Source organism: Parasteatoda tepidariorum, chromosome 8 (assembly GCF_043381705.1).
Source record: "Parasteatoda tepidariorum isolate YZ-2023 chromosome 8, CAS_Ptep_4.0, whole genome shotgun sequence".
In the NCBI taxonomy this organism is placed as follows: domain Eukaryota; kingdom Metazoa; phylum Arthropoda; class Arachnida; order Araneae; family Theridiidae; genus Parasteatoda; species Parasteatoda tepidariorum.
The window spans coordinates 35,087,825-35,111,853 of NC_092211.1; the positions used below are offsets into that span (position 1 = coordinate 35,087,825).

Below are 24,029 nucleotides of genomic sequence, written 5' to 3' on the forward strand. Positions count from 1 at the left end.
TTATTAATGATTAAATCAAGAGGTTCTATGTACTAGCAACTTATGCGCAGTAAATAAAACTTATTAATTTTCTTCGGTTACTTTCTATATGCTTCGTACATATAATATATATATATATAGATAGATAGATAGATAGACAGATAGATAGAGAGATTGTAGAATAAAATTATTTTTTTAATTTTTCAGGGCATTTTTTAAGAGCTTTGGGCAATATTCTTGTTATCCGCATTTATTCAAAAAGCAAAATGCTTACATTACACTGTTCTCTACTATTATGTCGATGTTTAAATTTAGCCAGTTCTAAAAAACCCTAAAAGCAGCAAATTAAACTTTTTGCTTTGAGGAAATCACTCCTTTGCGAATTAAAAAGGTGACTTCTCCCTATAATTTTATAAATTTACAATTATTTTTTTATTTAACATGATTAGATCAAATTGAGCAATCAATTTCTATTATTATACATTATTAATTTCTGCCTTAGCTTAAAACAAAATCTTGTATAATTGAATTTCAGTTTATTATAATCATGTTGGTACAAAATAAATTACAGAAAAAAGTGATCTTTGCGAACCATAATCATATTTCTATTATCTTCAATAACGATAATAATTAATAGCTTCCCCTCTTTTCTTGTTTTTATTACTTACATAAGCCAAGTTACAAGTTTCTAAGAAAATATTTATCTTGACTTGTCATTTTCGACCCATCAGAAAATAAGTCAACAAGTTTCTGGCTACAGCCAATTAGAACAATCATTTATTTGCGACACAGAAGCAACATAATGGATACTCGCCAAGTAGAGAATGCAATATTATTATCTATTTCTGAGAATTATAGTAAAATAAAGTAACCATTTAACATTATATATGGAGTTAGAGTGTCCTATGATATTACTTATTTACTTTGAAATTATTGATTATTCATTATATAGGAAAAGAAAAAAATTTTCTTCGTCTGTTATTTTCATTTTCACAATGTTTCGCTATTTAATAAGACAATGCAATTACATTTAATCATGTTCAATTTATAAAGTATTGTCGGAAATGTTTGTGATGAAGATTTGTAATGAGTTCATGTATAATTAAGTTTTAAAATGTATTTGTGAAAATTGAATGTAAATAAAAGTATACTACTCCATTGTAAAATTAAATCCAACTTAAAACATCAACAATAATCATTGACATATTTAATTTCACTATTCTCGTATTATATCATTCCGATTCTTTTTTATTTTTTCCATTGTCTTTTTTTTGTTTCTTTTTGTGGCAGAAAAGTGTATAATTCATGTTTTAACTTTTAAAAACATTTAATTCATTTTTAGAACAGCATTTATTTCGTTAATATGGAAATATAATTAAACATTTTTATTTTTAGAAAGAAATTATGAAGTTTGTTATTGTATTACTTTGGCTTTAGTCTTTTTAGCATATTCTTTGTGGAAAATAAATAAAAAACTAATCGAGGGCTTTATTGATTAAGTGGAAGATTATAAATTCTACATCAGAATAAATATTACGGATCAATTACCAGGAATGAAAAATATTTCTTGCTGATTCAAATTCAACTCTAGTCCATTCAAAATATTTTGCCAAATTCACTTATAGTTGCTGATCCAAATTCAACTCATATAAATGAGGAAAAAATGTACTAAGTTTGAGCGAAAAGTTTATTAGATACATTAAATCTAGCAATGATAGTAACCAAAACAATATTTTCTTCTTTTTCTTTAACTTTGTACAATTTGAATATAGTCATATTCTAATCAATATGCGAAGAAAAATATAATAATTAGTTTAATTTACTTATAAACATATATTCCATATAAAATTACCTTACCGTAAGGTAATAACACTCTTCTGATTGTTCCAGTAAAAATACTACAATCCTGGTTAATAAAACAAAAAATACGATATTTGGTGTGCATTCATTTGCTACTTTTTCCATCCATAAAGTAATAGTTTACAGAAAATTCTAGTTTTAAAATTATCGTTTTTAATATCACATATTTAGTATAAAAAAAAACAGCAATTTAACCGAATACATACTTTTTTTCCATGCTCTAAGGTATCAAGATAAAATTAGCAAATTTTACCACATTCATAAAATTTTATCACAATTTGTATGACCATATTTTACTTTTTAATTTTACGAATATCATTAACAAAGTGTTTCGTTAAAAATTACTAAACTTCTTGGTGTCCCCATAAAGCCACAGATACGATAAGTTTTACCATATTCGGGTAATTATGACTATATTTTTTTCTCAATGTGTTATTGACAGCATAGTAGACCTTTCAGTGAAACATATAAAATTTAGACTAAAAACTCGTTGTCAGATTCTTTTATATTTCTATATCATAATTTCAGAATTAAAATTCTCCTAAATTTTTAAATACATGCTTTTTGATTTGAAGGAATTAATTTTTTTATAAATTCTTTTTAAATCAGCGTGATGAAAGATATAATCTTTGAGTTTTTATATGAAATGTTCGCTAGGAGTTAGATTAACGTAACCAAAATATTTACTTTTTTTTCTCATTTTTTTTTATATAATATAGCATAATTTAGTTTAGTTCCCAATATTGAACGAATAGACCTTTTACACATTGTGGATAAATTTCTACCACAATTATTTAAAACTATTTAATGCTTAATTATTCCTTTCTTTTTATGAATTACACGCCTTATAATTTATATCAATGTAAAAATTCCATTAATCATAGATTTGTTTTTTTCAGCAATATTATTCATATAGAAATATAAATATAGAGAAAATAATTTAATAAAAAAAGAACTGTTTTAAGAATATTATTATCTATAAATTTTAATTAATCAACTGTGTTTGCTGAAAAAGAGATAGATATTTTTATTCGTTTATTTTTAGGAAGTATTGAGATAATAAAATAAAACCCATTAAATTTCAAATATCAAAAACAAGGGAATGATTTAAAAAAAAAACCATAAAATAATAATTGTACAAACTTTTAGATATCTTAGATTGCTTTTTATAATAAAATATTATCTTATAGGCAGATCTGTTTGACTTTTTTTTTCTTCCAATTATTATAAAGTGATTTTTTTTCTTTGTGAATTTAATTTTGAAAATGGCGTTTTAAAACTGCCATCAGTATACACTTTTAAAATGAAATTGTATGACATTTATTTTCCTTCCTTCATCAGTTTTGAGAAAAAATATCTGCTTTAATATCAAACACTGTATCTAAATTTCCTATTACTTTAATCAGCAAATACTTGAAGTAAATTTAATTTTTTTTAAATTTAAAATGAGCTAAATCTACTCAAGAAATTATAAACAAAATAGAAGCTTTAATTTTAAAATCCTATTTTTATGCGCGTTATTTTCGTGTTTTGCAACATTCGGCGTTCGTATTTTAAGCAAAAATATGGATTTTATTTGAAGCGAAAGTAAAGTAGATTTATTGCCACGCATTTTCATTTAAATGCTTTTGATCTTTAGGGGTAGAGCAGCGATGGTTCAGGAGATCATGCTTCACATGAACGTGACCCATGTTCGAATCCCAGCCGTGGCTAGTTGATACGAATTCTGCACCCAGCTCGTACCGACCGCTGTGCTAACGTAGTACTTTGGTAGAGGTTCATGATATAATCCCTATGTCGTCGGGTTTATCACTGCAAGTTTCCGTGGTTTTCCTCCCATTTAACTCATATACGGGTTGGTTATATCAAAGCTAGTTTGTCCTAATACTTGATACAGTAGTTCCCCTGCCTTTTGGATTGTATTCAACATTACAAAGCCACGGAGTTAAATATTGATAGTTGTAAGCTCAAAATTGGGTCGGCTGTTCAACATCGGTTATAAAATAAAAAACATCCCTTCGTGGTAAAATATCCTCATTGGTAGACGGATCATGGGTTATTATCTTTCTGTCGATCGGATCTTTTTGTGAATGGATTATTATCTTTCTTGTAGCCAGGATAGTCATGGAAGGTTTTCGTGATTTACCTGTCCATCTAATGCATATGCTAGTTAGTTTCATAAAAAAGTCCTCTACGAATGCTAGTTTATCCTATCTCTTGATTCGCGAGTTGCCTTGGCTTCTGAACTGGGATAAAAATGACAAGGCCATGGACTTAAACATTGATAATCGTAGACTCAGAATTTTGTTGACTGTTTAGTACCGGTAATTAGTAAAATAAAACATCTAATAAATAATATTATACAACATTTTATCTTAGTATATTAAATAGTAAATTACACATAATAGATTCGAAAATTTTTTATAGTATCAAATTATCTTTTATAATGTTTAATCTCAGTTAAGGGTAGAAAAAAAGACTGTATTTTTAAATATGTGAAGTTACATTAACTGTACAATAGACATCTCAGTAACTATGCCTTATTTAATAGAATAACTCAACTTAGCAAATTAAATCAATACAAGTTATAATGCAACTTATTATATTGTTTTAATTGTCGGTTATCTCTTTTTAATTTTTTAAACCATAAAGATTTTAAACAGCAAAAAATTAAGCATTTTAACCTAAATAAAAATTTTTGAAATGAGATTGCAGTAAGCACTAAAACGTTAATAGTTTGAAATAAATTTTAGTACATAAGAGTTTACGACAAGTACAAATAACGCCAATGCTTGTAAAGGCAAATGAAATTGTGGTAAATAAATAATCAGTTTTGTATCATAGAATGCAATTACGCACTATAATTATGTAGCATAATGAGAGTATAACAGCTAACATTATATAATAAAGCAAGATTTTGAAATAACGCATTATAATGTAGCTTTTATTAGATATAACGTAAACAAAAAAACATTTATAAGTAAAATGGGTTTTATCTAAAAATAGAATGCTCCATTTTTAATAAATTCGTTTTAAAGCTATTTTATAAGAACTTCTAATTCCAATTATCGAAACGTCAAATTTAGATCTAAAAATAAATCTTAAATATACCCAAATATTAGCTACTTTATTTTTGTGAAAATATGCTAAACATATTTTATCAAAACTGGCATGGGCATCCTTTACTTTTGAGGATTTATACTTTTTTTTCTTTTTTTAATTTAAAATCTAACTTCTTTCGTCCCTACTAAAAATATTATAAAAGAGATTTCTCGTTCAAAGTATGCAGAAACTTCCCAACGCATACTATTTATAACACGTGACAAAACCAATGATCTAGGGATGAAAAATGACGTAAACTCATTTTTTCCACTCCAATTTGCAGAGATCTGGATTGGAAAGTTTTTTACAACATTCAGATATATTATATCAGGAATTGATTTTATGTCAAACTAGAAGTGTTTTTCTCCCAATCGTAGCACTGCTTGGCAGATGATATCAGGTGAAAAATAAATCCAAGAATGATGTTCTATATCAATAGATTTATCGAGATCAACTACATACGAATAGCATACTGTCAAACATTTTTGTTTGGAATGCAAACTTTCATCGAAATTGCAGAGGTAAATCATGATTTCTATGTTGGATTTAAAAATAATAAAAAAACATTTGAGGTGGATATTATATTGAAAGTAGGGTGTTCCTAATGACTTCCGCATTTTGAAAGAATTTTTTCTCCCCACTGGGGATTGAACAACATTATTTTTTGCATAAATTGAAAATTAAATCTCGATTAGATTTTTGGAGGAAAAATCATCTCTATAAATCTTAAAATATTTTGAATATTTCGAATAATCCATAAAGTTATGACTTTTAAGGTTTGAAATGAAATTATTTACAAAATTACTTATGTGTGCTCTATTTTTTATTTTGTTTCATGGTGCAAATTATGATCTAAACTACTATACTCTTGACTAGTTTTGATCTTGAAAAATATACATAGAAAGCAGTGATTTTCCCTGTAACTGATATTGTACTATTTAGCTGATCAGAGCATCTAACAGATATACTGAAGAGCCAAAAAAAATTGGTATACCTGCCTAATATCGTGTAGGGCCTAATATCGTTGGTGGCCAGCGGCACTCTTCCGAATTTAGACACTTCCGTTTTTCACCAAAATCCCCAGACATGAACATTATTGAATACATCTTGGATGCCTTGCAACGTGATGTTCAGAAGATATCCTCACCCCCTCTTACTCCCACTGGTTTATGAATAGCCCTGCAGGATTCATGGTGTCAACTATCTCCAGCACTACTTCCCACATTGATCGAATCTATGCCACGTCGTGTTGCGGCACTTCTGCGTGCTCGCGGGGGCCCTACACGATATTAGGCAGGTATACCAGTTTTTTTGGCTCTTCAGTGTATAATAAATCAGTTAGGCTATCTTAATTGGTTTGACTATTTCATATTTTAAGTTGCCTTATTCGTCAGTCACATGGAGGAAAAAAAATACTCACACAGAATCTAAAACTTTCATGACTAGGTTACAGTCAGTTACCGGCAAAAAGTTTTCCAGTCACTGACAGTAAAATTAAATTTATATTCATTAGGCTAATATGACCATAAAAATAATCCTCCCGCAATTTTTTTCGTGTTAAATATATGGCCACTGACTATAAATGAACGTATACTCATAAACCTTTATGGCTCGGGCCTTGAAATTGTATAAGGCAATATGCTTTTCGAATCAAGGGAGATAGCTGAACTTGGCAAAATAGGATAGTGCTACCATCTGTCAAGGCGTGAGAAAGATGCTTAGTCATTGCAGGAGTTACTGTTGTATACTGAATGTGAGAGAGATTTTTGTTAGCACCTGCTGGGTTCTAAGCAGGAACCTTTGTATACGTAGTCTGGAGAATGACAAATGGATTTTTGCAGTAGCTCGTTACAATTACAGGCACTGAGCTTTTTTCTCAAAGTTAATGGACAACTCTACTAATTTTGCTGGATTTCATTACGATTATGCGAAGTCAAAAGTTGGCTGCATAAATTATATCTACGAATTTTTGGGATATTTCATTTTGTGTATGTGAGTATTGAAACTTAATTGCTTTAATATGGTTCGCATTCACTCGAATTATGGATCAAGAATTTGAATGGTTCATAATTGCATCACATCACAAACCTGAACTTCCAAAAAAAATATATCAAGGCTTGTAAAATTTTTTATTCGCATACTTGAAAACTAGTTTCATCCCTTCAATGGGTCGATAAATGAGTACCAAGCATGCGTGGGAACTAAACGCTGGGGGTTTCGCGTTTGACTGACCACCTAACCGGAACATCTGCTCCTAAACCCCGGAGCCCAAGGTCAGGAAAACTGAGATGGGCACAGTAGGCCTTGGCTCTCTATGGGCTGTCGCGACACTAAGTTTAGTTTAGTTTTACTTGAAAATTAGGGCGTTTAAAGAGCTTAAAAATTTAGTTAATAGTCATATTCCACATGATTTCCCCCTTTATTAAAATTTTGCTACCAATTTTTACCAATTGCTTTCTATGCAATTGGATTATTTGTTAATCTTTGATACCGGCTAAAAAATTCTTTTCATTTACAATTTAGGAGAAGAATACTTTGCTCAAATTAGAAAAAAGCTGGTCTGGACTATCAATTATTCCAAGGCGACCTCTAATCTCTTAAACCCTTAATTGAGGTTAAAAATGACATAATTTGGAGGTACTATATTTTTTTAGTTAATTTCATTAAATTGTTTTCATTAAATTATTTACCTTAAAGGATGTAAAAGAATATTCATTAATTAAAATTAATAACAGCTTACCTTGAATTGGTGTAGAATCTGGAGCAGACCATTCCAATTTTGCTGATGTTGCTGCAATCAAGGTGATTCTTAGTATTGGCGTTCCAGGAGGATCTAAAAAAACAATAAAAAATACGAATTATATTTAGTTAAAAGGATTTATAAAATAATTAATACCAATAAGAATATGTGTGTATATATATATNGCATTTTATTTTATAAAACATGTAAAGACATACATATTCCGTCTAAATCCAGAAGAGCCATCACACCTGGCAAACATTATTAAATGGTTTTAAAGAAAGTTCTCTGATACTTGCTTATATTTATTAGATTAATTACACATGTTTTGTGTGTCTCTATCGAATCGTAATTAATTCATGTTTATCTCAAGGAGTCTCAAGGACTTTTCCAAATAAAATTTTCATTTTTTTTATCGTTCTTTTTTTTCTAAAAAGAATATTTGTTTTGACCTGTTTTGTTTTGAGCTATTTGATATTAAGTATAAAATGACACAAAACAAAACTTCATAAGTTACAGCAAAAATACTGAAATCCACTCACTGAAAACAGAAAATATCATACCTATTTTCGGTGCAGGAATAGTTTACAAACTCAGCTGTTTTTTTTTTTAAAGTTATTTATTCAAAGTTTTGCCATACAATTTGTTTTTCATAAATCATATTTTAATAATAGATTTTAATATTGATCAGGTACTAAAATATTACGTATTCGGTAATAGTATCTTCTCTCATAATCTCAGTTATAGCTAGACACACTAATAGGAATCGCTAAAATACTACAAAAGTTCACTTTAAAAAATCCCTATTAAGCTGCTGAAAACTTAATTCTAAACCACATTTAAAAAGAAACACTACGTATTTGATAACAGTATCTTTTCTCATAATCTCTATTGTAGTTAAACACACTAAATATAAATCACTAAAACAATGGTAACTTTTAAACATATTAGCTTTACCCGCATTCACCTGCAAAAGTTCACTTTTATAAATCCTTATTACGCTGTGGTTACGATTTAATTCTAAGCCTCATTTTTCAGCCTCTTTAACACTCAGTTTACAAGATGACTTACATTACAAAGAATTTGCTAGCGACTATGTGTTCTAAACACGTTGTTGCACCATAATTCCTGAGGGTGACTCCTTAGAAGAGGGAAAAGGTATGAGTGTTCGTGATGCGTGTAGGATCTGGGGGCTTAGAATCAAAGAATTTGCAAGTTCTGGCAGAAAAGAGGAATCTCTCAAATACAGGAATCTCAGCTTTTCTCGGCTTTTCAAAGACTTAAGAAGAATGTCGGAAAATTCTCTGAAGTTTAAATTCCATGGTTGATATCTAAAAGAGAACCTCAAGAGGAAAGAAAATTGCTCACCGGTGTGTTTTTGAATGATTTATATCACACGAGAATTGTTACTGGTTTCGTAGAGGAAACGAATTCTTCTTTGCTATTTCCTATTCTAAAATGATATTTTTTTTAAAATGACAACTTCGTTTATGTTAGCTTTAAAATGTAAATTGGTTTTTAAAACTTAGTATCCTTTCAGAATCAGAACTTTAATGAAGGTTTTTTCTGAGGTAAAGCGTGCAAAAATTAAACGGATCACCCTGAATAGTTTTTGTTCTCATGGTCGGATTATGAGGTGCAAAATTTGTCGGTCTGTGAAATCGAGTTTTTTTTTTTAAAGGAGTATGTTTAAAGTTTGATTTCTCAGGAACTATACAGATGATTTTGTGTTCAAATTTTACGTTTTGTCTTACAAATTTATATTTTAAAAAATTATGTAAAAATTAGCTACATGGTTTTAATAACATTTTTACATAATTAAAATTATATATTATGTAAAAATGTTTTTTGAATATTATTAAATAAAATAATAAAAAATAATAATATTTACTGAAAGTTAATTTTTGCATGGAACTATCTTAAGATAAAAGAATTTTATAATTGTATGCAAAAAAAATTCCGTAGCTTAAAAAGTACTCACAATAGGGTGAAATAGTCAAAAAATTAACATTAAGCGTTAAAACTTTGGACCGCTATCCAGACAAAACTATTGGGATCCTATTTCAAAGATTGCGTTTACCTCCTCCCCCATATTTTAGTTCGAGGGGATGTCAGAAAGCCAAATCCGTCGAAAAAACGTTTATTCAAAGTAAAAACGTTTTTGTGCATGATTTCGTAACTTCAAATATCGTAATTAATTAGCATCTATGAAGTCACCCCCTCAAACCATTAAGATTGAGTCTTAAGACCTGAACATCCGATCGTTAGATCAAAAATAATTCAGAGTGGTCCATTTACTTTTTTGAGCACCGTGCACTGATATTTAGTTACACAACTAAAAATGTTGGAGTGTCCTGATTCATATTTCTTTTTTTATACTTAACTGTAGTGCTAAGTTGAATTGCACGAGCAATACCGCTCCATTTAACACTTTTCTTAGATTGCAGTAAACTTCCAAACAAATTTTTATTAACTAGTTCTTAACCCTTTGAAATAGAGGAAACAACGGTGTCCCTTTTATATATTTTTTCTAATGCTTTAATTACCAGCAAATATATAGTTTTGTATATTTTTTTATAAAAAAAAGTCTAATAGTTACTAAAATTAGTTAGTTTATCGAAATCATATTTCTGTTGAAATATAAAATCCGAAGCAATATTTTTTTAAATGTTTATTCAAAAAATGATCAATAATTTATTTTATAAATTAAGGGAATTGCAATGATGTATAACTGTTTCTCTTAAATCTAAATAACTGCAAATAAGTACAAATTTGAAAAATTATTATTTGGGAGGTTGCAGTATTTGGAAGATTTTATCTTTAACACAGAAAAAGACAACAGTGTTTCATACTGTATTTCATAACCATGAATTTTCAAAATGATAATTAACTATCTTTTACTTATTTTGACCTAAATCAATGCAAAATAATGAAAAAAAGTATAAAAAATGTTTCATGAAAATTCTGAGACAAAGGGTTAAAGTGGTGTTTTTATAATTAATAAAATGCAATTTACTTCCGTTTTAACTATATAACGATTTCAATTGACATATATTTTGTGAATACTCGAGTTCGTAAAATTAGGACTTAGCATTCTTGCATTTATGCTGCACGTGTATCTTTCAGTCAATAGTCTTTGTTGTAAAGATATAGGTTTGCTAATTTTAAGTTCGGTTTCAGTATTTTAATTCTCGATTTAAAATGCTAACACAGAAGATATATATTTTTTTATCATCATATTTAACAAACAAAAAATAACGTTTTCATTTTTTTAAAAATAATAATTATCATCCAAAAGCAATACATAGTTTAATTGTATTCATGCATTCAGAAACACTATATAATTTTCTTAATAAAATCAAAATAATTGATAAATTTCTCAATTCTTAGAGAATTTGGGATTTTTAAAGAACATAAATTATAGCTTTTATTAGTAAGTCTACACTTTTGAAAGAAATTCAGCACTATTGTGTAAGGTTTTTTAAACTTCTTTAAAAGTTATGAAATTTAACAAAGAGTGACCTATCTTCTAAATCTGATTCCTCTTGTTTGAAATAAATTAAATATTCCGTGATGCTGCTATCATATTCTAAAGTTTAAATTAAAAAATGCACCCCCATGACTGTCTAGTTTTGGGCAATGGAGTCATACCAACAGCATATTGGCGACCAATGTGATCATCACTGCGCACCGGCTGCTTTTACTTCCCAAACATTTTAGTAAATTTGGAAGGTTTCAGGCCATTATCGGGGACATAGCCATGGATTTTTATCAATTACGAATTATTAATTTAAAGTAAGTATCGAATATGAACTAATAGTTTTTTTAAAATTGTGGCGTGTTTTAATTCACATTTAGTATAATATAAATACATATAGTTTTTAAAAATAAATATTTCAATAATGTCACTTAAATCCAACTTAAGAGCTTATTAATCCTTTATTTTTATATATTCCTTTATTTTTATTATAAGAGCTTATTTATATTAATCCTTTATTTTTATTATAAGAGCTTATTAATCCTTTATTTAGAGCTTATTAATCCTTATTAATCTTTTATTTCTTAACTCCAGCATTTTATTTTATAAAACATGCAAAGCATATTGAAATACCGCATGAAATTATTCATATAATTATTTTATATTTTATTTGTGGCATATAATATTTTAAAAAATGTGTTTATAGCATATACACTAAAATTATGCTTAAACGGAAAAATTTTAAAAACCCAATTTCTTAAAGAAGTTTTATCTAAGATAAATTTTTAAAAAAAAACATCTATTTTCATAAAAATCTTCCAACTTGCTTTTTTCAAATTCAAAATCTTTTTATTCAAAGGCTAAACACAAAAAAACCTCCAATTTTTTTTTTAAAGATAATTTATTTTATGTTCTTATATATTTTGAAATTTACATTTATTACCCGTTAGGTTTCTTTCATAAAAAAGAAATTCGGGGGTCTCCGATGTCAGTAGTAATTTCAGGATCTAAGTATCTCACCATATGTTGCTCATTTTTAGGAAATTTTACCCAGAGAATCTGTTGATGAAGAGATTCTCGAATTTCGCTCAAGAAGACTTCCGTTGACATTATTTTGTCATCATTGTTGCTTCTCAACTTCCTTAACGATGTCCGCTTCACTGTAATTTTCTCTTTTTGGTGAAAAATGAAAACCCCTAAAGATCTCAGTTCAAAGATTTCTTTCTTTTTACAGGGAATATACTTGTAGACTAGGTGTGTGGTTTTTTGTATCATTTGTACAGAAATACTTTAAAAAACTTTAAAAAGTATAAATTAAAGTTTTGCTTCCCTTACAATACTGTTAGAGTTCTTATAGCTTTTAGAACAAATTATAATTTAGTTAGAATTTATAATTAACAGCAAAATTCGATAAAAGAATTATTAAAATATTAAAGAGTTGATTTTGGATATCAAAATAGTGTTTTTTCTTAACACATTTCGGTACTTTTTGGCTAGCCTGACGCAAGTAAATGCAACTATTTTCTTATATTATTTTGTTTGTTTATTTATTTACCTTTTCCTTTTTTAAACGCTTATTTTATTTTATGTTAAAAAATTAATGAATTAAAAAAAATTTTTTAAATTTTAATTTTCCTGTACTGTATTTCTAATAAAAAAAATTTTCCAGTAATGTTCTAAGAAAAGCTTGCTTGTGAGAAAAATTGAGTTTTTATTTGAATAACCCAAGAAAGTGTTTTAAAGAAAAAAAAACTCAAGTATTTTAAGTCCTTAATTATTTACAGGAAAAATAAGACAAATTATTGTTGAGAAATATTTATCCTTTAATCATCTATAAACTGATTTTTAATTTTCTTATTATTTTTGTACATATTTCCTTATTTAGTTAAAGTTTTCGAATAAAAAAAGAAATTAAATGTAAAAAAATTTATAAATTACAAATAAAATTAGATCAGTGAAAATAAATACATAAATAAATTTGTTATATGTTTTCGTAACACAATTCCTTTAATTTTGTAACAGTTCAGTTTCAATTGTTTACTGTATTTGTTACTGCCTACTAACGAAAATTTTGCATAAATTTAAANATTACAAATAAAATTAGATTAGTGAAAATAAATACATAAATAAATTTGCTATATGTTTTCGTAACACAATTCCTTTAATTTTGTAACAGTTCAGTTTCAATTGTTTACTGTATTTGTTACTGCCTACTAACGCAAATTTTGCATAAATTTAAAGTGATTACGAATATAAAACCTTTTCAATTTAAAAATTTTGAAATTAAAAAAAAAGAAAAGTGCTTACCGTTTGTATTTTTTAGCTATCGTATGTTTTCTTTTTTGAAAGTTTGACTTCATAAAGAAATATTGCCACATTTTAATTCTTATTTTTGTTAAGTATAATAAGTATGACAATGTTAATGAAGTATTTCTGAAAGGAAATTCTTAAACTGGATTAGATCAGTTGGACTAAATTAGTATGATTAGATTAGTTAGACTTAGAATGGATGGAGCAAGATGTTAACCCTGGTAAATGTAATTTTTTAGTGAAAAATCAGGACAGTGAATCTGAAAGTTTTGATGACATAATTTTACAATTTGGGTAGTGTAAAAATAAAATTGAAATGTGATTAAATATTTAATCTTTTTTTCTCGTTATATTTCTTGATATAGTTTATTGCAAATATAAAACCGAGTCATAATAAATTATTATTTTTTTGCATCGAGTTAACTTCTTAAGGTTGCCTACAAAAACATTACATTGACACCGAGATAGTTTATAATTTCAGTTGTAGATTCCAAATTTGTCAATAAGTGTAATGTAGTTATGAATTGCCGCTTTTATTTCAGTAATTGATAATTCGACTGATAATCTTAAAGACAGTAATTAACTTTTTAGTAATACTTTATGAAAACGTTTGAAAAGTTGGGAATTTAAATAAAAATACTGAAATTTGGCAGAAAAAGTTTTATTCTCTTTATCGACGCTCACCGCAGGTTTGGGTATTCAACTTAACGTTACATTTTGTCTTTACTGTGCAAACTCTATAAGACTTAGATACTCTGAAATATGAATATGGGTAATAAAAATTATATGGAATACAATGAAGTAAATAAATAACAATTATTAATTAATTTTTAGAATTATTAACTGTTAAACACGCAGTAAAAATTTACATGTGGACCTCTCTGCTACAAAATTACAACTACAATTCACTAGTATATAAGACATGTTGACTCAACTCTATGTCGGGGTACCTTTTCATAGATGAAAGTTGATATGGTCTATAACTCATTCCCCCACAGAATCATTTTAATTTAGGAGCTTACAAAAGTTATTTTCGAAATTCCATTTTGTTAATTATAAGTGCTAATTTTAGCATTTTCCCCCTCATTTGATTAACATATTAACAAAATAATCTTACGTAACAATTACATATTATATCTAATATGAAGGTAAAAAAGCAATAATGAATACGAAGTAATTATTGGGTAGGGGTTAGTGAGTAAAGCGAGTAGGGGTGTAAACTCCTGATTAAAAAAAAATAAAAATATTTTAATTCTAAACAACGTATATTAATTTGAATCATAGATTTTTTATAAGAAATATAATATGTCTACAGTACATCAAAAAGTATATAAGGTTGCTTTTACGTTTTTATCTCAATACGTATATATTATCTGAATAAAGTTGCTAACATTTATTTTAACTTAGAATCCCGAACTTAGAATACTTTTATCCTTTCAAATCACAAACGTGTTTTCCATACTCGGGAGATCCAATTTCTTGAAATCCATACATGTTTAAGAACTTACCATAAGTAATATTTTCGAAATTCCATTTTGTTAGTTATAAGTGCTAATTTCAGCTTTTTCTCCTCATTTGATTAACATATTAACAAAATAATCTTCGCAATAATTACATATTTTATTAAAATGTCCGTTATGTTTTTAAAAAAATATCGAATATATGGGAAAAAAAGCAATGATGAAGACGAAATAATTATTGGACAGTGGTTGGTGAGTAGAGCGAGCAGGGGCGTAGATTCCTGGTTATATAAAAATAATATTTTTATTCTAATCAACGTAAATTAATTTGAATCATAGATTTTTAATGAGAAATATAATATGTCTATAGTATATCAAAAAGTATATAAGGTTGGTTTTACGTTTTTATCTCAATACGTATATATTATCTGAATAAAGTTTGTAACATTTATTTTAACTTAGAATCCCGAAGGCAAACTTACATTCCTATACTTTTATCCTTTCAAATCACAAACGTGTTTTTCATACTCGAGAGACTCAATTCCTTGAAACCCATACATGTTTGTTCAGAAAATACCAATTGTGTGGAAATGAAATTTGATTTCGAATCGAATTTATGTATCAAAAAGAAAATAATTTTGCATCGCTAGAAGTATATTTAATTTTATGCTATAGATGCAAATGCCAAAGCATTCAATTTTATTTTAATCTATAAATTTCCATTGCTTTTCTTTAGGAAAATAGATATACAGAACTTTTTTGAAAAGAATTTCCCAAGATGCTCAGAACAACAGTGTTGCAAAGTATGTTAAATTTAATAACTTATTTCTGTTGTTTGAATTCGTTTTTCGGTTTGCATATAATCATAGCATTATTTGAAATGTTGATATGTAATACCAAATAAATTTTAAATATAAACTTACTTTTAAAAGATATAATAAACATCGATCTATCGGGTTGTATAATATTCATTATTTTTTCTACAAAAATGCATGAAAGAACTTTTTTTCTCTGTGTGCATAATTTCAGTGTGGTTGATTGATTATATATTTCTCTTTTAACGTTCAAAAATCTTAGATTTCACCGTGTTTTCTAGCTCTATATGAATGCTAAAAAGCATAGTAAATTTTATCCAACCGCTTTGGCAATGATTTTTGGTAAAATTTTCAATAAAATATGGTTTTATTTTATATGATAAAATTTGGTAAATATATCATTATACCTTAAAGCAATGTGTTAATTGGTTAAGTTTTCTTTTCAGTTTAGTATTTTTTACCAAAGGCGTGATAATAAGAAGTCTATTTTCGAAAACCAGTAAGTTGTTATCTACTTAAAGGAAATATAACGAAATGAATATTTTAAATACTTTATATTTTCGTTTAATTATTAGAACTATGGTTTTTTCTTGTATCATAAATGCCTTTACTTGTATGATACCAGAAATTTTTCTCCGTGTACTTTTTTGAAGCAATATGTAAATGTATAAACGTGTAGGATGATATAGTAGATATACAGTTTAGTTTCAAATGAAAACTATTTATGACAGACTAAAACTCCATATTTATTGCTTAGACTTATGCTAGTTTAATTCATTGATTTATTGATAAAAATATTTTTTAGTGAAAGATCTTATACAAAACAAAATGAACTGAACTCACCTTCATTACGAGGCAAATATGTTATTTTTAAATTATTACTTATCGTAGTATTTGTTACGTATATTACAAATTGTTATTCTTTACAACAGTTCTTCCAAAATTATCTTATTATTCTTTATAACATTTCTTACAAAATTATCTTGTTATTCTTTATTACAGTTCTAATGTTAATATTATATTTTTATATTAATTCAGAGTAATCACTTTCATAAACAAATATTTCGTGTTTGTTTGCAATAAAAATAAATGATAAAATTTTATTTATTTTTATAATAAATACAAAATAAATTGAAAATAAATAAAATTATAAAGATATTTATTTAATAAAAAGGCACTTTCAAAAAACTACTTTTCACCCATCCTACAATTGTATTAAATATCATATTATTTAGTTTAATGAGTAAGATTTTACATCACTCCGCATAGTAAAATACATTTAAAATATTTAACTTTGTTCTAATGTTAAAAGTCATGATTTATCTTTTGAAACGAAACAATTTGGTACAAGCAATGCATATTTTTAAAATAATTCATTAACATTCTCGTTTGCTCCTTTCCAAAACGTGATTAAATCTCCTTCCCGCATATTTATATGACGTCCCCGTGTTATCACAAAAGGTGTAATTAACAAAAATGTTTCTTTCACTTAACTTAATTAAGGTAATATTTAATAAGGGATAATGGAATAAGAGCCAGAAAAGGACGCAACGTCTGGGATGAGGAATTTAATTCCGCAATCTCCTCCGTGATAAAACATGAAACATTTACTTACAAGCTGATGTTCTAAGAAGAATTAAGGACGTTAACAATTAAAACAACTTCTTTCATAATTCAGAAAAGGTAACACTAAGCTTCAATTAACGTAATGTGCAGCAATGTAGCTGTATCGGTCATTACATTATATGACTGCTAGTTAAAGTTCGATCTGCAAAATTAGCACACAAAACAGTATAAATCAAATAATTGTATGAACTAGCGTCATTCTAATTTATTTCATGAGTTATCAGCTTTATTTGATTTTAAACACTTAAAATAGCTGTATAATAAAACTTAAAACTAAAAATTTACTTACAATATTCCTTTTGAGCTAGTCTCTAAGAAAAATGGAAGTTATTTATTTACAACAGATTAAGGGTAATAGAATGGATACCTATACAGTTATTTTTTAATATTTTTTTTATTTCTCATTAAAAAACAATGCATATAATTTTCTTTCATATGATATAAAAAATAAATTATGCTTTCATTTACGAGAGAAGAGTTTATTTTGTTCATTTCCATATATTAAACTTCAAACTTTATGAAATTTTTTCCTCCATTATCATTTTTAGACACTATCAATCTCTTAAGTATAATTATAAGTATTATTTACTAAAAAAAGAAACAAGTACACATATAAGAAATATGCAAACAACATGCTCCATAATTATAACCATGAAAGCTATTAGTAATAAATTTACACAAAGAAATGAAAATACAACAAATATATTTTTGGCTAACCTATATTATTTTTGTTCACTACTCTTTATTTTCTCGAAATTCTACATTTTAGCTACTTCTACATTTCTAAAAATACAACAATTTGAGCCGTGATGACTCAAGTGATAGAGCGTTTGCCTTCCAATGAGGTGTACCGGGTTCGAATCCCAGCTATGGCTGGTCGATGCCAATTCCACATCCGGCTTGCACCAACCACAGTGATGACGTAAAATATTCTTAGTTGTAGACAGACCATGGGTATGATTCTCCTTGCCATTAGGCTAACCGTGGGAGTTTTCATGGTTTTCCTCTCCATGTAAAGCAAAGGCGGGATAGTTCCATCAAAAAGTACTCCACAAATTCAAAATTTCTTCCAATACTTGATCCAGGAGCTCCCTTGTCTTCTGGATTGGGTATAAAATTACAAGGCTACGGAGTTGAACATAAGTAGTTCCAAATCCAAAAAATTGGGTCTGCTGTTCAATGACGGTTATAATATAAAATTAAAAAATCTACAATTTTTGGCGAATTTACGTATTTAAACAGCACACAATGATATTTTACAGGCAAAGAACACATTGGCACAATGGATGTCATCTACTTGGCAATTATTTTAATGATCTTAAAAACTTAAGTGAATTTTTGATGCAAAAAGTTTTTTCTACTTTCTCGAAGATTCGAGGTTTCAGATGCATTAGAAGGAGAGCTACCAGAGAATTTTCTTGAAGCATGGTGACTTTTCTTCAAACAAATGCAACGTGATTGATTATTTTTAAGTACCAATCAAGCATCTTTCGTTCATTCAGAATCACCCAATTTCATCTAAAGGACCTAAAGAACACTACGTTCAAGTGTTGAACTTACGTTCAAGTGTAATATTATCGTTAAAGTGTTAGTTTGTGTTGATTTTTTGGTTTGTTATTATTTTTTTGTTGGTAGAAATGGTTGTATGAGTGGCATAAATACACTACAAGGAAAAAAAAGAAAAAATTTTGATTTTTTTTTGCAAACATTTATTTATTTTTATTAATTTAAAATGTTCTTGTTTCTCTAAAAATTCCTAAGTATTACTAGTTAATACTCAACTAAGTAAAACTTATCTTTCACAAATGAATCCAGAATACCAAGGATAATATGTATATTTTCCAGCTTATGAAGTAGTATGAAAGATTTAAAAACAGGAATAAAATGCTAAGTAACGAATCGACAAATTCTAAAGCATGAAAAATTATTTTAAGGATTATAATGTTCAAACATTTAGAAAAGATCTATAATTTATGATGCAAGATAAGATAAGTAAAACAATATTTGTGCAAATAGCCAAAATCAGTGGCCTTTGTTCAGCAAAAAAGCATCACATTTCTGTTGTGGAGAAATAAAATTTAAAATTTATCTTAATATTTTATAAGTATATTTTTATTTTATTGTTAAAGTGAACTGAGAAATTTCTAAATTGCACACTTTATTTGGGCTGTAAACAACCTATAAAGGTTGTAAATTAATGTGTGAAAAGTTCAATTCCGGTAAAACACCGGGAAAAAAACTGTCAAGATAATAATTAATATTAAAATTCATATCCTTTTCAATTTTCCAGAAAAATAAAAAATGACATCGATTTCCTTTCACATTTTAATTATTCTTAACCTGCATTATCCTCCCTTTCGAGAAAGATTGTCTTACTATTATGCGCCAAACAATATCAATGAAATCCACTCAGTTTTGGCAACTTTTAAACGCCACGTCATTTCCCCAAAAGACTTTCCACTAAACCCTAGACTTTAAACCCATTCTATAGGTTCAAAATAGATTTTCCAACTTTACTTCTAAAAGCGAAATTTTTAAAACCTTTAAAAGAGTTTACCGTGCATATTATATTTACGTTATCTCACTTCCTGCTGCTTGGGAAACGGGGTTTAAATACATTTTTTGAGCTCACTTGGAGCAATTTATTTTGAACAAGTTTATGGATTCATGAATATTTATGTATTCCAAAGTGCATCCATCATGTAAAGGCTAGAGCGTGTATTTAAAGGGAGTTTTAATCATGGAAGTTACTTTGTCTTTTAGTGTTTGAAAGCTTTCGTTGAAGTTTTTTTTTATACTTGAAGTTATGTAGGGAAAAAAGTGACTTTTAAAGGGAATAATTTTTTAAAAAAAGAATTATAGCCATGTTTTTTATGAATATTTTATAATATTCTCTTTATTTTAGCTTAAATGCTAATAAATCATGTATTTTATTGTAGAAGAGTTTAGACATCTTTGAAAGGTGTGTAAATTATGTTAAATCAGTTAATTAAGATAAGTTTCGTTTCACGTAAATTATAATTAAGCACACATAAAGTGTAAAAAATTGTTTCATCTCCATTAATGCGTACTTGAAAATTACTATATAGGTCAGTACATAAATAACATAGACTGAAGGGCAGGTAAAAATTTGCAAAAATCTCTAAAAACTAATGTAAATTTTTAAATTTAAGATTTATTTAAACATCATCAGAAATGATGAATTGGTTACCGTCATTTAGGGTTACTGAAATTACATCATCTAAATTCGACTTTAAAAGATGTGACAATTTAAGAAAATTTGCGTTATAGATATAAAACTTGAGTCTTCAGTTACACTTTATGTTTACTTAAATGAATATTTCATAAAATATCTATGTTCAACGGGGGAAAACATGAAGCCTTAAGTTACCCCACATTGTGGAGTGACATATACCCAGTTAACTTGAGTCTTCAGTTACACTCTATGTTTACTTAAATGAAAGTTTCATAAAATATCTATGTTCAACGGGGAAAAATATGAAGCCTTAAGTTACCCCTCATCGTGGAGAGACGTATAACAACTGAAAATATTCAATATTTCTTATGTTAGTTTGTAATGAAGAAACAAAGAGTCTAAAACAAATGTTCTTCTCTGTGATAAAAACCCTTATTTCTAAAGAAAAAAGAAGAAGAAAAAGTTTTTTATCAGATATATATTAATGGAAAAATTTTAACGTTCCATAAAGTTTATCTTTCTAAGTGATTCCAGTAGTTTTACCCACTGACAACTGCGCACGCAAAAAGTTTCTGTTTAATCTGCAGTCTCCTCCGCATAACAAAACCGCTTTTTCCTTGTTTATGGAGAAATATTTAATAGGGGAGAAACCATCTCCCAATTTTGTCGATTTGCTGAATTGTCAGTAGATAAATGGCGATTAAAAATATTTCGATCTGTGTGATTAGCGCTAATAATCACAACACTGATGATACACAACACTAATTTTGAAAAATAATGATAACAAAAATTTTGTCTTATAAAAATATACTTTCACCTATCAGTGTCGCATAAAACTATACACAAATGTCATTTTCCAGGTACCTGACGCGCTATATAGGATCAAGTAATGAGATGACAATTTAAGTTTTTTTTTCTTTTTAGAAAAAGAATAAACGTGCTTCCAGCTGTGCATTTTGAAGATAACACGACTGATGAAAGTAATCCTACTAGTTGTTGCAGTAAACTCTGAGTTTAATAAAATAAGAATGAATCAATTAGAAATGAAACTATTAAAGAATTAAATATACTATATATATAGCTTATTAAATAATGTACGAACCCAAAACAACGTGGAAAGTACAAATAATGACTTAAAAACGCGCATTTTCCTGTTTCGACTCTATTAGTGTCAAAAAAAGAAGAAAAGGAAGAAAATCTCAGACAAACAAGTTTCAGAAGAAGAAAGCAGTTAAACCAATAAGATAAGAGGAAAATTCTTATTTCCAGATAACTGTGAAATATGATATTCTTGGGGTCATTCATTCATTCATTCATTCATTCATTCATTCATTCATTCATTCATTCATTCATACATTCATTCATTCGTTCCTGAATCTGCATTTCGTTAATACAAATAACGTGCAAAACAAAACGCTTTATAACAGAAGAATATATTTATTAAAAAAAAAACGAAGAATAATTTTAACGTTACAGCGTCTGAGTGGAATCTGAATATTTATTAATAATACATGACTGCGAGGAGGGCCATCTGTGAGAAAGAGAAATAAATATTATTAACATTAAACCAATAAAGGAAGGGAGATCAAAAAACGGATGGGGTAAGTGGAAACAGAACTTTGGGTGAGTAAGATGAAGAAATTAAATCAAAATAGATAATAAAAAAAAGGAATAGGATTCTAAAAAAGACCATGAGCTGAATTATTAAAATTTTTCAAAATATAAAATGATTCCCAGAAGTCAAGGTCAGTTATCACAGATTTTTAAAATCCTTTAATAAACTACTAACGCAGTTTACATTACGTGTTAAAGAAATTTTTAAGTGTACCCATAGTTTTTGAAATATAGTAAAAAATATAAGATCTTTAACCATCTTCCTAATTTTATTCTTTTTAGACAGTGTTAGTTTAGATAAGAATTCTTTTGTAGTTTGTTTTGTAATTTGATTTTTTTTCCAGAACTAATGATTTATGGATTATGTTTCTCAAAACTGAAACTAGGGACCTTTAAATCCAGCTTTTATAGGTTGAAACTTTAAGTATAATATTTTGTAACCTCTTCACAAATCCTTTGAAATTTCTAAACTACATAATTTTTCTTCTTTATTTTTCTTTCCATGTTTGCACAAAAAACTCAATTTACAGGAGAGAGCAAAAACTATTGGTGACCTGATCTACTAGATGTATGTTTGTATCAAACATTTAACCCCACAAGCATCAGAATGAAATTGCTTTTTCAGCTTTTCTCTAATCATACTCAGTATTGAAATTGAGGCAACATTTATTAAATTATATAAAATTATTCCCATAAAACAAAGTCAGTTATATCATGTTTTTATAAGCCTGTTATAAACTACTCATGCATTTTACATTACAAGTATAAGAAATTTTTAAATGCACCCATAATTTTTGGAATGTTTCGAAAAAACTCTAGTGATACAAACAGCAGGATAAAACTGCTTTTTCAACTGATCTTTAATTAAACTCAGTATCGGACATGATGTCACATTCTAATTTATAAGAAAATGTTGACATTACAATATTAAAGTCAAAACTTATAAATCTAATAAATTATGCAAAAAATAAATGCTAATATATGTAATGGCAATTAGCTTAATCATTTTCTTCCATCAGAAATACTGAAATGAATCATGATTTGTACAAAAAATATAATTAGCTTCGTTTATAAGCATTAGAGTGCTTTGAAGAAAAAAAAGAATTTGCGAAGAAATAAATAGCCCAATTTAATTTTTTCATCCTCTTTACTTACTGTCAGACGCGTTTTGTATAAATATTTTAATGAGGAAAGGAAAAAAAATAGAATAAAAATCCCTTGAAAAGGAAAATTATCTTTACCTAAACTCCAAAAGTTATAAAAAGAATAAAAAGAAGATATTTTGATAAGCGAAACATATTAAAGTTTTGAAAATTCTGACCGAAATGAATTGAGCACTAGAACGAGTTTCAACAAGTACAGCGGTAAATTCTAAAATATAAAATTTCATGCAGGGATCTTGTAATTTATTAGAGTAATTAAAACTCGTTTTTTCTCCCCTAGCAAGTATAGTGAAAACTAACATGCTTATAAATTACGACGCAAACGCGTGCCAGTACATTTCTCATCGTGAAAGCTCTGCTTTCGAGTAAATCAATTAACTCATTAATTTCCATCAGGAACATCTGTTCAGAATGGACAAAATTCCCATTAAAGTTTTCATTATGGACTAGGATCTATGTGGTCGACCGAAAAGTGGAAAACCTTTTACAAAAGACTATTTCGATTTTGAAATAGTTTACAAGCGTTCTAGTAATTCTTTGTTAATATGAAACCCCAACACCATTTGAAAAGTGTATTTTTGTTGTCTAGTAGAGATACTGCTACAACAGCAATATATTTATCCAGCATTTTTCTTTGTTTAAAATAATATTTTGTTGTTTTATATATATAGTTACCCCTCATCGTG

General features: G+C 27.6%; 1 protein-coding gene and 1 long non-coding RNA gene across 3 annotated transcripts in view; one reads left to right on the forward strand and one right to left on the reverse strand.

Annotated features, from left to right (window-relative positions):
* Positions 1-24,029, reverse strand: part of LOC107455980 (cell adhesion molecule Dscam1-like) — a 428,665-nt gene that overhangs the window by 103,733 nt on the left and 300,903 nt on the right. The window contains exon 19 of the mRNA XM_071184630.1: positions 7,682-7,774. Coding sequence (XP_071040731.1) covers positions 7,682-7,774 — 93 coding nt within the window. The remainder of the gene's footprint in view (positions 1-7,681; positions 7,775-24,029) is intronic.
* Positions 7,464-24,029, forward strand: part of LOC139426318 (uncharacterized) — a 68,697-nt gene continuing 52,131 nt past the window's right edge. For both annotated transcript variants that reach the window (XR_011637558.1, XR_011637559.1), the window contains exons 1-2: positions 7,464-7,578; positions 15,666-15,732. This is a non-coding gene — a long non-coding RNA (uncharacterized lncRNA). The remainder of the gene's footprint in view (positions 7,579-15,665; positions 15,733-24,029) is intronic.